General features: G+C 35.7%; 1 protein-coding gene and 1 pseudogene across 2 annotated transcripts; one reads left to right on the top strand and one right to left on the bottom strand.

Moving 5' to 3' along the window:
• Positions 1 to 573: 573 nt before the first annotated feature.
• Positions 574 to 5,152, bottom strand: LOC110768785 (uncharacterized). The gene is made up of 3 exons (XM_088254211.1): positions 4,591 to 5,152; positions 2,370 to 3,121; positions 574 to 1,425 (listed from the first exon to the last, which is right to left on the bottom strand). Exons 1-3 carry the CDS (start codon positions 4,876 to 4,878, stop codon positions 897 to 899), a joined length of 1,569 nt encoding a protein of 522 aa, XP_088110337.1. The 5' UTR covers positions 4,879 to 5,152; the 3' UTR covers positions 574 to 896.
• Positions 5,153 to 13,063: 7,911 nt separating this feature from the next.
• Positions 13,064 to 17,571, top strand: LOC110746676 (cysteine-rich receptor-like protein kinase 6; annotated as a pseudogene). Its single transcript, XR_015836498.1, has 8 exons — positions 13,064 to 13,892; positions 14,195 to 14,338; positions 14,451 to 14,581; positions 14,677 to 14,814; positions 16,412 to 16,496; positions 16,623 to 16,860; positions 16,964 to 17,114; positions 17,224 to 17,571. The product of XR_015836498.1 is annotated as a cysteine-rich receptor-like protein kinase 6 (transcript).
• The last annotated feature ends 528 nt before the right edge of the window (positions 17,572 to 18,099 follow it).

Here is an 18,099-nt window from a genome sequence, read left to right as displayed (position 1 = left end):
ATTTTTTTATTAAAGAAAACAAATTTAGGAAAAAGAAAAGAGCAGTAGGCTACGGCAAGGAATGATAGAGTTAACAAATAACTCCCTAGTGCAGTGGTTTGGAGTAATTGCTTCACCATGCAAGGTTTTGGGTTCGAGTCCTAGTATTCATGTTTTGTGTGTGAGTTTAGTGTATTACCACCAACTATGTAATAGAAAAGAATGATGGAAGAATTGTCTTGATGCTTTGACATCCATGTAATTGAAAAACAGATCAATTTTCAAATACATATTAGGATGTAACTTAATACGATACAAATCACTTATATATATATCAAAATCAAAATCAAAATCGGAAATCGATTAACCATTTAATTATCATCATAATCTTAGTGTTTTATCGTCATAAACTATAATTCTGAGACTTTAGAGGCTGATATCATATGCCTACTCACTGAGGACTGGGCATAGGCTTAAGACCTTTGCAAGAAACCATCTATCTTTTAGTTGCAGCCCAGACAAACTAAGCCCCATCCAAACTTCTAAGTTGGGGTTTTCAGGTATGAGAATTTTGCATAAATAACTGCAGCCACATTTCTAAAAGGGGAACTTATATAAATCCGCTGACTAACTACAATATTGTTATTAATACAGGAATGAACAATTGCGATTACAACAAGAATCAATATGTAACCTTACAACATAGTTGCTCTGTAGTCGTGGAAAGTCTCACAAGTAAAGTCAAGCATATTAGTAACAAAATGTGGTATTGCAAACATTGTCTTGGGGTTAAAGTAAAAGAGACTTCATGAGCATCCAGTCTTTACCGAAGCAAGCAGATGAAGCTTTCTTTTTTGTATTTGTGTTGGTTTATAGGAAGGGAATGAACAAAATCTAGCTTCTGCTTCGTAGGTCTTCTATTCTTTCAGATTCGACGGCTGCTGACAGGAAAGCAGGGACTTCTCGTCATTATCATCCAAGTCAATGCTCTCCTCCAATCCATATTCTATGTCAATTTTGCTTTTCTCACTTCCGTTCAGCACTTTAGATTCTGAAACACGAACTTCGGAGTATTCTTCTCCTGAAAAACGGGAACAATCTGTTTCCAGCTCTTGCATTTCTGATTCAGCTAAAGCTTGCATTCTCGCCCGGTCCCTGTCTCTAGGGTATGTGCAGTAAAGGAAGGAGTAGATTAAGACACAGAGTGTCATCGGAATGCCCAAAGCTGTGTATAGTGCCTTGGCAAGTGATGCAGCATTTTCTCTATCTGTTTCAATCTCTACAGAATTTGATGATCCTTTAGGAATTGGCTTAAAGCCATAAACATGCTGAGCCAAAATCCCAACTATCGGTGGAGCAAATGATGATAGGATGGATTCGAAAGATTGATCCAGAGCATAGATGCTTGTACGAGACCTCTCAGGCACTATCTCTGCAAATATTGGACTGAGAACAAGTTTTCATGTTGAAGAGTTCCAAGAAAGTTGATGTATATGAAACTTTCGTTACCAGTAATTTAGTTTTAATCGCACCAGTCTCAATTGAGAACTGACAACATGCAACATTAGTCAGGATGGCTCACCAACCATAACTCATAGTAGGAAAGGAATCACCCTTTCATGAAGTAACTCTAGTCGACATGATTTACCAACCATAAATTGTGCAAACTTGCTTGGTCATGCAAAGTTGGTGCACTGAAGGCTGTGTATTTTTACTTGACAGATCATGCATATAAATGTTTCAGTAGATGAAAGAGTGTTTGTTGGAAAGGAAAAAAAAACAGTGAAAGCAAAGGTCAAAGATTAATAACTAAGTCGAAGATTGGACAAGGTAGCTTTGTATTTGTTCAAACCTATCAGACTAGCGAACGCATATATAGAACTAATCAAACTAACCTAAGGACTCAATTCAGACTAACTAAATGAGTTGAGAAGATTTTGAATGTTACTTTCTAAAGCTGACTAATTATCAAGAACTCAAGAGTACCTCTGAAAACTAGAGAACATACAGAAGGAACTAACCAAACTAGCATAGGGGCAAATCTAACGGACTACATGAGTTCATATGTGAATGGAACAATATAAAGCTGACCCATTATCAGAAAAGAAATATCCTCTGCAAGTTTCATACGTGAGAAAGACTTGAAGAAAGCTATTTGAGACTCCAATAATTATTAATTAGTGTGTGAATGTGTGAACAAGGACAAATCTAAATAAATTGGTCACTCAGAGAAGTATGAAACTTTCATCGGACAATCCTAGGAAAAGCAACCAATCCAATCTTCAATTCAATTGTATCAAATAACCTCTTCCCCACCCCACCCCACCAGAACACAGGGTAGTTAGCTCTAGAAGACAAGGAAAAAGGACAAAGTGGGAAAGGATACATACTTGTTAGTTGCAGGAGCGTTCCAGGAAGTGAACCATCCCATAATGAACAAGACCAGCCCATGCACGAATCCTGTGGATGGGTCATCAGGCAACACCAGAAGCAAAATAGCAGCAAAAGGAATGGCTGAACCCGCGCTTATCTGTGAAAGAACTATCCTCCCAGCATTGGGAAAGGGTTTTGCAAGAACATCGCCCATGATTCCTCCAAAGACACTTCCAAGTGAGCCACCAATTATAAATATGGTCCAAAGAACTGCCGTTTCTTTGTGGGAGAAACCAATAAGTTCTAACCACAACGGAGCAAATGACAAACCTGACCAGGGGAATGATCCAAAGACACCCTGAGCAATTAGTATTTGAAAAGACGGGATTCTAATAACCGACTTTGCTTCAATAATCAGGTCTTTCACTTCTGATGAAAAAGGCTTATGTGAAGTTTTATCTTTAGCTCTACCATTGCTCTCTAAGTAGTGTGGATCATTGGCAAAGAGGCGAACCAATATACCGACTATGACACTTATGAGTCCAACCAAATGGAATGCTATTCTCCAGCCAGGTATACCCATGAATGTAGTGGACGCTATTAGTACAGAACAAAGACCACCAATTATGGAGCCAAGGTTTCCTGTTAGTTGTAACCATCCAAATGCTGTACCCCGGTTGCTCTCATCAGTTGAGTCCGCAACAAGAGACTGAATAGCAGGAGTGACAATGGCAAGTCCAATCCCATTTAATCCTCTTGAAACAGCCACCTAATCAACCAAATCAGACAACTAAGTGTTGAATTGTAATCTGGTAAGTCAAACTGCAAATAAACGAAATTCACTACGCAGGAAGAATTTGTTACCTACAATTTTCAATTACACCTTATAAGTTTATGTTAAAAAGTTTTAGAGCTTGTTTACTTTTAATTTGTTTAAGCTTTATTATCTCGTATCAAGACTTGTGAGCTTCATGATAAAACATGCACTCATCTCTTTGCCCCTCACCACGACAAGCACAGCATCTTAGTATAGCTTTGAATTTATGAGTCATGAACCAATTACTTCTCTTGAAAACAATGAAATGTGCAGCAACACTTGATTGGTATCAATATGCAGCATGAGCTTCGGAAGTCATGGATGAGCAAAGACTAAATTTTACTAAAAAGGAAAGAAACAGCTGGGTTATCAAGCACTATCATTAAACTTACTGTTTTAGGACAATTGCATTTGCGACTTTAGACTTTTGATGTAAAACAGGAAGAGAACATAGACTAAAATCTCAAGAAGTCAACTAATTTAACAATCAACACCCCTAGTTACTGTAATAACTACCCTTAAATCTTAATTTTAATACACAAAAACTAACCAATATAATAATTTCCAAAAAGTTCTAACTTCTAAAATAAATGTAGTTATCTTTTTGTATCCTTCTTCATTTTTCCTAAGATATCTTAAAGTTCGTAGTGTTACGTATACGCATCTTCAAACTAAGATCTTCCAATAATCCCTTAAACCCTACTTTTCTGGCAAATGTGGCAGCATCAGCACTACCAATAATCTTCTGAGCCACAAGATTAAACTGAACATGAACGATAAAACTGATCCGTGACATGCTTGACACGCTAACGAATTTCAATGGCATCATCTTCCATTTAGATTGTTGCTTTGAATTCCTTAAAGTGCCCTACTTTTCTATGCTCTTGTACATCAATGTCCTTGATTCCTCAAAACTTTTCTAATTGTAAACTATCCAGAATCCCCATTATTGTAAAACAGGACATCCATCAGACAGAATCATCAGGAAAACAATAAAGTACACTCTAATATGAAAGTTTGAAAGGTTGCTCTCTTCAAACTTGAAAGTTTGCCGAGTTCAATGATTTTCCCCCCAAATCCTTCATTTGAAGCATTGATACCAATAAAATCCCTGTCCATTGAGTCACCAATAAAGATTGAACTCCACAGTTGCCCAAAAACATAATTGGACAAGACATGAAACAGAATTTTGTATTGCCAATTTGAGAAACAACTCAACATAAAACACTAACAAAATCAGTTGCCTACCTAAACTAACCAATCCAAATCATTGGTTCTCTTAGATCCTCAAAGATGACCAAAATAATTATTCCATATTACACTATATTTCATTTTTGAAAAGAAAGTTGCAAGTTGAAAACACCATAGAAAATAAGAAACCAGTGAGAGAGAGAGAGAGAGAGAGAGAGAGAGAGAGAGACCTGAAGGAAAGTGGATGAAAAGCCAACAAGGAAGGTGGCAGCAGCCCAGAGAAAGGCACCAAGAGCAATGACATGGGCTCGGTTGTGGCGCATAGCAAGGTAAGCCGCAAGTGGGTAGCAGGCAGACTGGACAATGGATCTGAACAGAGTGAGTGAGCCCAACCCAGTTGGGTCGGTGTGCAGACTGGCCCCCACCTCTTTGTACACCCCTGGCAACAACGACTCGTCAGCTCTCTGCATAATACTTGCTAGGTTCACCAACAACAATGTTACAGCCTCTGCTTTCATTTTCCAATCTCTGTTTGGATTGAAAACAGAGCACTCTGCTCGGCTCTCAGTCCAAGGGGAGAAGGACAAATCAGAGGTTTTATGTTAGGGACAGAAGGGGAAGAAGTTTTCGTTGACTAAAGGCTGGATGGAGACTGAAGGTTTACTTTGGAAATGATGACCCACGTTGACTGTGGAACCTGGTATGCAAGATCTGGGCTTGTCTGACACGTGTAGGGTTGGGATTGGTGTGATTAGGGGTGGGGCGATGGATGGAGATTGGGGATAAAAGATTTGGCCTAGCAGTTAGTTGATTCTTCTTGTCTTTGATCAATTTTTAGTATAATTGCTTTTTATGGAAAGAAAGAAGCAAGATGGGTGATGGGAACCGAAATCGATGTTATTTTACAAGGTGTTCCGGATCTGCTCATAGAACAGAGTTATGACGCTTTTTATCTAAACTTGAAAGGAATTTTGAGCTACTAACATACCTTTATTTTAATAGTATTTTTAGTCAGAGGAGGTCTCAAATTTGATTCACATGGACAGCGAGAACGATATTCTCAACGAGTTTGATACTTTTGTTGTGGCTAACCTCATATTGTTGTGATGTAGCTTTCTTTTAAGGTCAATTTAGTGGGCATTATTATATGGTCAAATGAAATCATAATTCATAATTCTAATCAAATGTTTGATAGCATTAAATGATTTTAAATTTTCCGCCAGAATTGAAATTTAATGTACCAACACCAACGTTGGATTTTGCCAAATTATAGAGACCAAAATCATAATTTGCAAAAACGAAGAAGATGAAAAAAGAAAATGAAAGGGCACTTAGCACATTCCGTAAACAAAAAAGATGCTTGACTTGACCTCGTATCCCTAAATGGACGTTGAGTTTCAGCTTAGATGTTTCCAATTTCATAAACTTCAAATGCTTTAGATTTGGAACAAAGCACTACATTTTAATCTTTTTGTCATTTTTAGAAGTTTCCATTCCTTTGACCAGGATTAAGTGTATGCCCATTTAATTAAGGTTGGTAAAGAAAGAATCAGTCAGTCCATTTAGGGGGTGTCAGGTCAACAAACCACATAAGTATCCCAGCCCAATCAAATGCTGCCATCTGTCAAACATATTTCACTTCTCATTTCCTCTTCCTTTCCCTTCTATTTCCCCTGAATCTTCAATCCTTCCCACCCCATAATTGACCTTCCTTTTCCTTTTCCCTTCAATTCTCTTCTCTTTTTATTTTTCTTTTGTTATGGTCCTGTTGAAACTTCAATCCTGCTGAAACCTTTTTCTTTTTCTTTTTTTTTTTAGTTTTTTTTGTTTCTCGTATGAACCTTCAATTCCCCCACCCCCCCTAAAAAATTTATCTAAAATTTGTGAAATTATAGAAGACAAATTTGGGTTATAAAAGTTGTAAAAACCCAAGCCTTTTGTTTTTGTAATCTCCAAAATAAAAAACAAATAAAAAAAGAGGCTTTTGTCAAACCCAAGCTTTTTTAATTCAGGTAACCCTTCCCCAAAACCACAGTTCTCTCCTCATGTAATGGGTTTTCTAGTTTTTTTCTTTTGGTTCATTTTGATGGGTAATGATTCACTTTTAGCTTGCTTTCATTTTTGACGGTTTCTCCTCATTCTCAATTCTTTGAGCGTTGTAATTTGGAAGAGAGACTTGAGATTTAAGAATTGAGATTAAAAAGGGAGTTTCATACCAAAAAATAGAAAAGTAGATTTCGGGCGAGGGTTAAGAGCACTTCCACCCATTTGCCATAGCAAAGGGCAATGGGAGGCAATGGCTGTTACTATTCATGTGAATAGTGGCAGCCCTTGCAAAAGGCTTGTTGTGTTTCCACCCATTGCCATGTCAATCCAAGGGCAATCACTATTCACATGAGATGTGATGAGATGAATTTGTATAGAGTTTTGGTGTGAGGAGTAAAGAATATGGCTAGGTATTTATTAAAAAAAAAAAATTATGGGTGGAATTAGCTAGGTGAAATCGGTGTCCTGGTGCTTTATCATCTTTGTTTTCATCTATTACATTATTTACTTATTCATAATTTACTTGCTTAATTACATTTTTGTCATCATAATCCTCTTATCGTTTAATTCAAATATAATTAGAAAATAAATCACTCTAGTATTTGATAGATTATTTTGATCCCTGTTGGAACGATATTCTATTTACTACCACTACTACAAAATATTTAAACCGTGACATGAAATAGATGACAGTGCAACTTAAACTTGTCGTTGTGTTTTAAAAGACGATAGCTTTTCAAAACCGTCTTGATATCTCATCTTATACACTACTAGCATTGGGTTGATTTTTAAAAGATGACGCTTGTCACTAACAAGCGTCCTCTTTTAAAACACGCTAAACAAAAAAAATATCTCTGAAAACCGTATCTCTCCCTCCTTGAAACCCTCCTCAACTCTAACACCCTCATGAAATTCTCTGAAACACCCCCTCTCACATACATATCTTGAGCACTCATTCTCCCTAAATCATAAAAAAAAATCTACATCAACGAAGGAGTTGAGAGATTGAGGTCTTCGCAGATCCCCAAGATGGAGATGGAGGTTCTGGATATGAGAATCAAAGCTGGCTGGATGCGAAGCTCTTCAACGAAGATCTCCAACAAATCTTAGGATAATAGTCATTTGTTCCTTCTTAAAGTCGTCAAGTGCTTCATCGTTAAGAATACAAAATTTCTCATCTTCCCCAATTTCATCGCATATCATCTACCTCACTTTGGTAGCATAGATATTGTTGAGGCCTAAAAAATCCAAGGCGGGGCCCAAATATATTTATGGCCCAGTAAGACACCTAACTTGAAAAAACCCCAACTTGGATACGCAAGAGTTCATCATATGCACTTGCACACGTGCCACGCCAAGCAAATAAGCAACATGTCACGCTACAAGCTTAAGTGGGCCCAAGCCACGCAAATGCCTGGGGCTTGCTGAGCGGGTTGTGGTATGGATGGTTACGAGCAAGGTCTAAAATATCGATGATATCAGAAATATCGGTAGTCCAAAAACACGGAAATTTCGGTAGAAATATCAGGATATTATCGATATCGATAAAAATTGAATACAAATCACGGAAATTGTAAGAAAAACTTGAAATTTTTTATTGAAACTTTGGAGAATGTTTATTTAATCAATTATCTATTAGTTTATCACAAAAAATTAGAATGAAATGCATTGCATGATGGATTTAACTGATTTAAGTTGATTATACAGCGAGCTGGCAAACACTGTAAGTGTAGAAAATATGTAGTAATTAATGAAAACAAAATTAAACACACCATAATCATTTATATATATAATGATTTATTATATTTTATACTTTATATATTGCATGGTAAGATACATGAGTGACTTAGTACCACATAGAGTTCCTATGAGGTTCAAATTTTTAACTATCTTCATCATCTCTATGTGTAGAGTAAGTGTATTGTGAAGAGTAGTCATCAAATGATAAATCTCCAAAATAGTTTTGCATATAATTGTTAACATGCCACTCATATAAATATAAATATTTTAGCATATTATCACAAAAACATAAGTGATATGGTGGTTAAGGTGTTGGAGGAGTAAAAAATGGGAGGGGTTCAAATACCCTTTGTGTTTTTTTTCTCCCTTTGTGTTTTTTTTTTTTTTTTTTTTTTTTTTTTTCCTTTCCCTTTACATCGATATTTTCGATATTTTCGATATTTTAGTGATATTACACCGATATTTTGACAAAATATTGCTGAAGTGTGAACGAAATTATCGACATCGATATTTTCCGATATTATCGTCGATATTGTCGATATTTATACGATATGTACATGGATATGTTCCGAAATATCCGTGATTCGAAACAATCGAAATATCCTCGATATTTCGTCGATATTATCGATATTTCATACTATGGTTACGAGTATTCATGAGGCCCATTGATGGTCAAAGGAGTGGAAGTTTTGGGCTGCTTGGGAGCACCAAAACTCAAGCTCATTCCTTGAGCCCAAACATATGGGTAAGCATGAGAGAGAAAACCCAATATCCCATCACCTTAAGAAAAGGCTCACAACACTTGAAAAATCCCACATCAGCCAAAACTTCAAGTAGCTTGATGAAATAGCCGCTGGAAGCAAAATAGCCCAGCCCAAATGACCAAGAAAATATCTAAAAGTCTCAAGCACATGGCTGGAGACAAAACCACGACAGAAGCCAAAATCCACTCATGAAGGCAGACTGCTGGGAGGCTCCAGCATGTGGCCAAAAGCAAACTTCAAAGTAGATCATCCAAAAAACCAAAGGGTATTAGCGTGCGTAGGTTGCTAAGAGAAGAGGCACCCTTCAAACCAACGCCTTTACCCATTTCTTTCTCCCACCAGCTCTTGCCATGAAAGAGAGGAGGAAAGAAGATGAGGTAGTAGCCAAAGATAGGAGCTTACCACTGAAACAGCCGCAGGAAGGCCTTAGAGCTCCCAAAAATCTTGTCTTTGTGTGTTTGGACAGAGGAGGATTTCACAAAATAAGATGAATCAAAGGGAGAGAAGAGAAATGAAAGGGAAGACTTGGCAAAATTGGAGAGAACCCATTAGGGTTTTTTGGGAAGAAGGGGCTTCTAGCGCCTATAAAAAGAGGCATGTCCCACCGATCAAAGGACAACCACATCCAGAGGGCAAGCATCATCTCTCATCCCTAAACCCTTGCAATTTCGTGCCATATTCCTCCATCTCCTCCTATTTTCTCTTCTGGCAAGCCATTCCAGAGTCTAACAAAGCTTTTGCCAGGCTGCCGAAAAATTGCTCAACCACCCACTTCTCCTCCCTCTCTCTCTCTCTCCTCAACAAATCCTATTAAAATCCCTTCCCCCTTACTTTAAACCCCTGTTTCTCATAGAAAATCATAGCCCTCTCTCTCTCATGCTAAACTCATGAATGCTTAGCTTTCATGCCACAAACTTCTCATGCCAAGCTAAGAATCTATCTATAAGCAACTGTTAGTTTTGCTGGTGAAGGTAACCAAGGTGGTTCCTAAGGCCCAGCTACCCTTTCGAAGCATTCTTGGGGTCTGATTCTTGAACTCAGACACAAGGGGCAATTTCACACATTTGGCTCTTTACAGCAGCCCATGCCCATCAATAGCTGCTGGAACCAAAAAGACCCTACAGATATTTAGGATCTTATTTGAAATATATTGGGCATTTAAGGGAGGATTTTTTAACACAAATTTTTCAATGTTTACATTCATTTTTATAACACAACTGTTTCAATGTTTACATTCATTCTTGCAAAAGCCTTCAACAACTCAACGAAGTTGCCTCAATTGGAGGAGTCACAAGATTCATCATCATCTCTAAAAGCCATTCCTTGATTTGCTAGATATCTAATGGCCTATATTGTGGTTGCAAGCCTCAACCGATTTTTTTAACTTCTTGTGGGGTTTGCACTACTTTGTTTATTTTTTTAAATTCATCCACTTTTGTATAGCAAAATGATGTGGTGAATTTATAATGCTTACATAAATCAAGAAAACACACTCTTTTCCAACTTCTAAGTGAATACCTTATGTAAGTGATCAATATCAAAAAGAAAGCATGGAAAGCAAAACACTTTATCTTTATGAAAAGAATACTCAAGCCAATAGTATTGCTTATACCTACCAACTACCATTAAATCGACCATTTTGTTTCCCATCTAAGTGTGATGGAAATTCCTTTAATTGTGGTTGACATGGTCCTAAGAGAATATAAGATCTTCGAACACTATCACGTTTGATTAGGTGGAAATGTGTCTATTTGAGGACGTAATCCTAGATCACACTCAAGAGAATTGGTATTAACTTCTTGATCAAAAGGCTCCACTCTTACATTTTTAGAGTGAATTCTTTGAGGTTGAGAAGGAGGTTGCTTCTCACAAGAGGAGATGGAGAAGAACGGGAAGGCATGCTAGTTGATGATTCACCATTGTTTCTCTTAAAAAAATCTGTAAGAGTCTTTGATCTCTTAATATTTCGATGTTGATCCGACATTATAAAATATAACATATTGAATAATATATAGAAGATGTAAACATATAGACCAACAAAATCCCCAATTGATAATTCATAAGTCTCAATTGTAAATCCCTAATTGATACTTCATAAACCCTAAATCTCCAAATTTCAACATCAACAAATTTAGAGAAGAAAATTAAAGAAGATGAAGAATTGTAAATCTCTTGCTCTCTCTTGACCTCACCCTCTCTGTCGACCTCATCTCCTCTCTCCGTCGACCTAATTTTTCATTCGTTTTGGATGAATCAGGTTTGGTTGCTTTTCTCTATTTTGGAACAAATCTGATAAATTTTTTGATTTCGTTTGGTTAAAGGTATCTTTTGAGTCATCTACTCCAAGAATAAGCCTTTTTAGAATTTATGGCTCAAGAAGACCGAGATCCATCTCGGTTAAAGCCATCACTTTTGGTTATCAATCGGCCCACAAGGACCATGAAGAAGACAGTGGATGAGAACTAAGTCACCAATTATGCTTTGGTTAAGTTCTGTTATAATCTAGTGTTGCTTTTCTGATCATGGATTTAGTTTAATTTCTGATTTTGAACTGTGTATTTTAGTTTCGATTGTTAGCCTTGAATCAGTTTCAATTTATTTAATTGAGTTGTCTTGAATCTGTTTTTTTGCATGAATCTGCTTAACTAGTTGTTGACTAAATGCATTCATTGTTTTATTTTTTTCTCCATTTTTTTCCTTCTGTAGCATGTCTGTGTTAGCATCTTATTGATGAACGAATGCTAATATTTGGGTTAATTAGTTTTTTTTTTATTGAATTAATTCTTGATTGATTGATTGATGGGTCTATATTTGTTTTTCAATGGTTTAGATTATGTCATTTTGTGAAAAATTAATCATTTCCTGATATTCCATAGTTGTGATAATTGATCAGGATTTAGGTTTGGCGCTTTGTTGAATTGGAACGAGGATGATGGAGAAGCCATTGGAGCTGCAAAACATCCCCTAACTGATACAAGTGAATATGTTTGGTGCTTTGCTTGTATTTCTGTTTGTCATGGGTTGTAAAATTTAATTTGATAGTTGGATGATGATTGTGAAATCTAATTTGATAGTTTAGATACTTAAATAAAAAGGTGGGTTATAGTTGAATTTACATAATTTGGGCAAGGAAAACGAAATGGGTTGGGCTGTTTAAAAAACTAGTATTGAAGAAAAAAAGAATTGGGCTTTTGGAAAAATCAACAATATCGGGCTTTTTTAAAAAATAAATTGATTTTGGGCTCAGGCTAGAACCAACTTCGGATTTTATCTTTAATCTGACCCGGATTTTATTTGTGTGTGGGTCTAGTTTTAATTTTTTATTGTTATTAACTTATCGGTCACCGGAGCTGTGGTATTATTTTAGTCTACAAAATATCAACTACCTAGGCTACATCTCAGGTTAGCCTGGATGTAGGACTGTCTCTGATATCACCCCGAATTAAATATATTTTCTGAATCACGTTGAAAAATTATTTGTAACCATTCATTATTGTAACCTCAATTATTGAGGAATGCATTGGTCTTGTATAGGGTTGACCAAAATTGTTAATTGGAAGCGGAGAGGAGACTAACTTTTTTATTTTTTAAATGAGAAAAAGTTTAGGAGTTGGGGAGGCTACTTCATTCCAAAATCAGGGCATACTAAGGCTTTTTTAAGGATTTATCAGAGAAGACAAATTTCGATACGTGAATAGTTTATCTATTTTGTTTTCAAATGATCGGATGTTTGACGTCCTAAAATTGATATTTTCCCAATCTCATGAACTTCCTATATATGCTTTAGATTTAGAAGTTCGATCAAAACTGTATCACTTTTTCTTTTGTGGAATTTTCCTACCCTTTGACCCAGATTACGCGGTAGCCCAGAGCCACTCCCATTTCAATCAATGATTCAATATTCAATCAATCCTCAAAAATCAAAATCAGTACCAGTCCAATCTCTATCAAAAGAAGTACTTTGATGAATTGGAATTGGCAGGACTTGGTCTGAGTATTATTATATGACATATATCATTTGAGAAATAAATTACATTTTCTTTTTGATGTATTATGCTCTCTTTTTTTTCTTTTTTATCATAAAGAATAAAAAGTACATAAACACAGTTTTGATTTGACCAACAATAATGCACAAAACAGAGTGGCGCCATTAATGTTCTTCCTTTCTCCCGTTTTGGTCCTCATCATCAGCACTCAATCCCTTGCTCAGCCGCCTGATTTTCTAAGCCTTTCGTGTTTCAACGATAAAGGCAACTACACCACCAACAGTACCTACCAGACAAACCTCAACACCCTTCTCTCTTCTCTTTCTTCCTCCTCCAACAACGGCAATGGCTACGGCTTCTACAACTCATCCTACGGGGAAAACCCCGACCAGGTTTATGCAATCGGGCTATGTCGTGGGGATGTCACGGGGGACACTTGCCGTGGCTGCCTCAGCAACTCCACACAAATGCTCACACAGGTCTGTCCCAATCAAAAGGAAGCTTTCGGCGTATATAACGAGTGCATGCTTCGCTACTCCAACCGCTCCATCTACGGCGCCATGGAAACACTCCCTGCTTTCTGGCTGTGGAACCTACAGAACGTGTCCTCCTCTGACGTCAACGGGTTTTTTCAAGAGCTGAGGACGCTACTGGAGGACCTAAGTGGTCAAGCTGCGGCGAACGGTTCGCTTCGAAAATTTGCGGTAGGGACCGCAACCGCTCCCAACTTCCAAACAATCTATGGACTTGCGCAGTGTACGCCGGATTTGACCGAGCAGATCTGCAGTGATTGCTTGGTTGGTGCTTTGGGAGATATCCCAAAATGTTGTCAGGGGAAGCAAGGTGGTAGAGTTATTAAACCCAGCTGTAATGTTAGGTATGAGATCTCTCGCTTCTATGACCCTACAACTGTGCGACCATTGCCGTCTTTGTCGACGCCACCGTCTAGTCCTCCTTCACAGCCACTGTCTAGTCCTCCTCCACCGTCTGCAGGAGGTACGTATATGTACATATATATATATATATATATATATATATCACAATATATTATGCTTTGAAGAAATAAAGTTGGCTTAATTAGAGCAATTGTCCAGGAATTTGTACTAGTTACATTTTAGTCCCTCAATTCAATTTTAAGTTGATGTAATTGTCTCGTATACAAATTCAGGGACCATTACTACCATTGACACTACAACAATTTTGGGTCGAAGAGATTTCTAATGCATATTTTGTTAGGTTCATATACAAATGCATGTATGTATTCAAATTAATGCAAATGAGATTTCTGGTTTTTGCAGGATCCAAGAGTAACAGATCTCGGACTTTCATCATTATTGTTGTGCCAATTGTTGTTTCTGTGGTACTAATAGTTATATTCTTCTGCATTTGTTTAAGAGTAAGGAGGACAAAGAAAAAACTTGAAACTAGGAAGTTAATTCCAAGTAAGGACGCAACTCTAGTGAACATTAATTAATCATATTATTCCATTTGATAGGGAGGAAGCCAAGTACTACTACTTTTATAAGTGTTTTTAGAATTTAAATTGTCCCTCAGGCGGCGACGATACAGATGAAATTGGATTTGCAGAATCCTTGCAATTTGACTTGGCCACCATTAGAGTTTCCACAGATGACTTTTCTGAAGCAAATAAACTTGGACAGGGGGGATTTGGATCTGTTTACAGGGTAGTGACAAGTTAACAAGAACTTATAACTTTGATATTTCTTGAACCACTTATATCATTTTTGTTTTTTCATTCCGTACCTATATATTTTTTCAGGGTAGGCTTCTCAATGGAGAAGATATAGCTGTAAAAAGACTCTCCACAAATTCTAGGCAAGGAGATTTAGAATTCAAAAATGAGGTCTTATTAGTGGCTAAACTTCAACACCGGAATTTAGTTAGACTCTTAGGGCTCGTTTGGTACACGGGACTGTCTTGACATGGACTATGCTTAGGGACTGTCTTGGCTTGGCTTGGCTTGGTCTAAGTTGGATAACACTTATCCTGCGTTTGGTGTACGCTTGGACTAGGACTAGATTTTTTATTTTTTATTTCAAAACTATCTATGTATATGTATATATGTATACATACATATATTATGTATGTGTACATATGTATTTTATAATATATGTGACATGTATGTGTATATACATGTATATATGTATATTATAAATAATATAAACATATGTATGTATATATATATATATGTACACATACATGTATATACATGTATATATATATATATTATATTATAAAATACATATATATATATTATATTATATTATAAAATACATATATATATATATATATATATATATGTATTATACCCATGTATATATGTATATTTTATATATTTATATATAACATATATATATATATATATATATATACATACATTATACATATATAATATGTGTATATAGGTGTATATATGTATATTATAATATATACATGGGTATAATACATACATATATATATATATATATATGTATTTTATAATATATATATATATGTATTTTACAATATATTATATATATTGTAATATACATATATACATGTATATACATGTATATATATACATGTATATGTATATACTAGTATATATATATAATATACATACATGGGTATATATACATGTATATGTATATAATATACATATATATACATGTATATACATGTATATATATATATATATATATATATATATATAATATATATATATATATATGTATATTATATATATACACGTATGCTATATTATATATATATATATATATAATATATGTATATTATATTATAATATATATTACATATATACACGTATGCTATTATTATAATATTAATATGTATATGTGTATATGGGTATATTATAATAATAATATACATGTATATATGTATATGTATATTATATATATTATATATGTATATATGTGTATGTATATATATACATATATACATATATGATATATTTATGTGTATATACATGTATATATGTACATTATAGTATATGTGTAAGTAAGTTTAATAATATAGATTATTATAAATAAACTCAATCCTAGACATGTATTTATAAAAAAACCCACACACTATTTAAACATAGAAACACACCCAAAATCAACCCCAAAATCAACAATTGCATATTTTTTGGGTGTGTTTATAAATGAGTTTTGAGTGTGTGTAATGATGGGTTTTGGGTGTGTTTATAAAGTGTTTTGGGTGTTGGGTTTTTTTATAATTTCAGCCCCCATTTTGGGTGTTTTAGTGAAACCCCCTTAATAATAATAATAATATATGTTATTAATTTTACAATATAATATATGCATTTTATACATTGGTCACCATTAGGACTAGCTAATCCTCCCTTTCCACATGGGATTAGTAGTCCCCTCCTAAGGAGGTGTTTTTGGTGGGCCCGGTATTAGCAATCCCATCTAAGACTAGGATTAGATAAAACAAACATGGTACTAAATTTAGTCCAAGCCAGTCCAAGCCAATCCTGTGTACCAAACGAGCCCTTAGGTTTCTGCTTAGAAGGAAGTGAAAGGCTTCTTGTCTATGAATTTGTCCCTAATGCAAGTCTCGATCACATCATATTTGGTATGTCTGGAATTATGCTTTGTTTTCGTTTGACTTTGAATGTTTATTATAGAATTCCAATTGTGAAACATGTATGCAAGCAAACATTGTAATTGAAGTCTTGATTTTGCATTAATATATTTGCAGACCCAACAAAGCGTGCACACCTAGATTGGGAGAGGCGCTACAAAATCATAGTAGGCACTGCTCGAGGCCTCCTTTACCTCCACGAAGACTCTCGCCTTAGAATTATTCATCGTGATCTCAAAGCTAGTAACATCTTGATAGATGCAGAAATGAACCCCAAAATTTCAGATTTTGGCATGGCAAGGTTGTTCGTGCTTGATCAAACACAAGGCAATACTAGTCGGATTGTTGGGACCTAGTAAGAATATGCACTTAATTGCCTGTGGGCTTATGTTTGCTATGTCAACAATTTCCTTTCCATATGTGTTGGTGAACGCGACATTCTTTTTGTTGATATGCAGTGGGTATATGGCTCCAGAGTATGCAATGCATGGGTACTTTTCTGTTAAGTCCGATGTCTACAGTTTTGGCGTGTTAGTTCTAGAGATAGTCAGTGGACAAAAAAATAGTGGCTTCCGGCATGGAGAAAATGCGGAGGATCTTCTAAGCTTCGTAAGTGAAAATATAATATGGTTTTGGTATCTCAATACAATTTAGTGCAACGAATCAAAGAAAGAAAACTTATCTCTGATCATTTCTGCAAATTCACAAATCATTGCAGGCCTGGAGAAGTTGGAGGGAAGGGACAGCTTCAAATCTAATAGATCCCACATTGAGGACTGGTTCAAGAACAGAAATAATGAGATGCATCCACATTGGATTATTATGTGTGCAAGAAAATGTGGCTGATAGGCCAACCATGGCTTCTGTTATTCTCATGCTGAATAGCTACTCTCTCACTCTCCCAGTGCCCTCCCAACCAGCATTTTATTTGCATAGCATTGGATCGGACATGTCGTTAGGATCGGAATATAATTCAGGGGTAACAAGGTCTGATTGATCCAAGAGTAATTCTGCCAAAGTACTGGAATATGAAATTTCAAGAATTACTGAACTACATCCTCGCTAGTGGTTGAAGATCAAACTGGCTTTGTGAAATTGTGATGTAATTTATTAGCATTCCTTTTGATTCATTTTAATTATTTCTTCATTAATTATCTGTGTATTTCATTCACTAGTTGTTCAAGTAGGGTTCTGAATGAGCCTTCATAATATTGTACACTTAACTTAGGTCCTCTGTATTTTGCGTAGCAAAAGATATTCCAATGTAAGTAAATTGATAAAAAATAATCATATTTCAAAAGTAAATAGCTAAGTCTGGACATTCAAGACGACCTAAAGCGAAACAAGGAGTCAATTTTCGAACCATAAAATCAAATTTTATGAGCACATTGTTATCAAATCAATGCAGCACATTCTTGATACAATAACATAGGAAGTGCTATATCAAAGCATAACAGGGTAGCTGAACAAGAGCAAACAGAAGCAGAACACTGAAACTAAGTCAAAGAAACTTATCAATAGAAAGGCAATGCTATAGAAGAAGTAAAACCATTAGATGAGGGATGAATTGAGTTTTATCTTTCATGAAACATGA

This window comes from Prunus avium, chromosome 6 (assembly GCF_965620075.1).
Source record: "Prunus avium chromosome 6, drPruAviu1.hap1.1, whole genome shotgun sequence".
Taxonomy (NCBI): domain Eukaryota; kingdom Viridiplantae; phylum Streptophyta; class Magnoliopsida; order Rosales; family Rosaceae; genus Prunus; species Prunus avium.
This window is presented reverse-complemented; position numbering and strand designations above follow the sequence as displayed.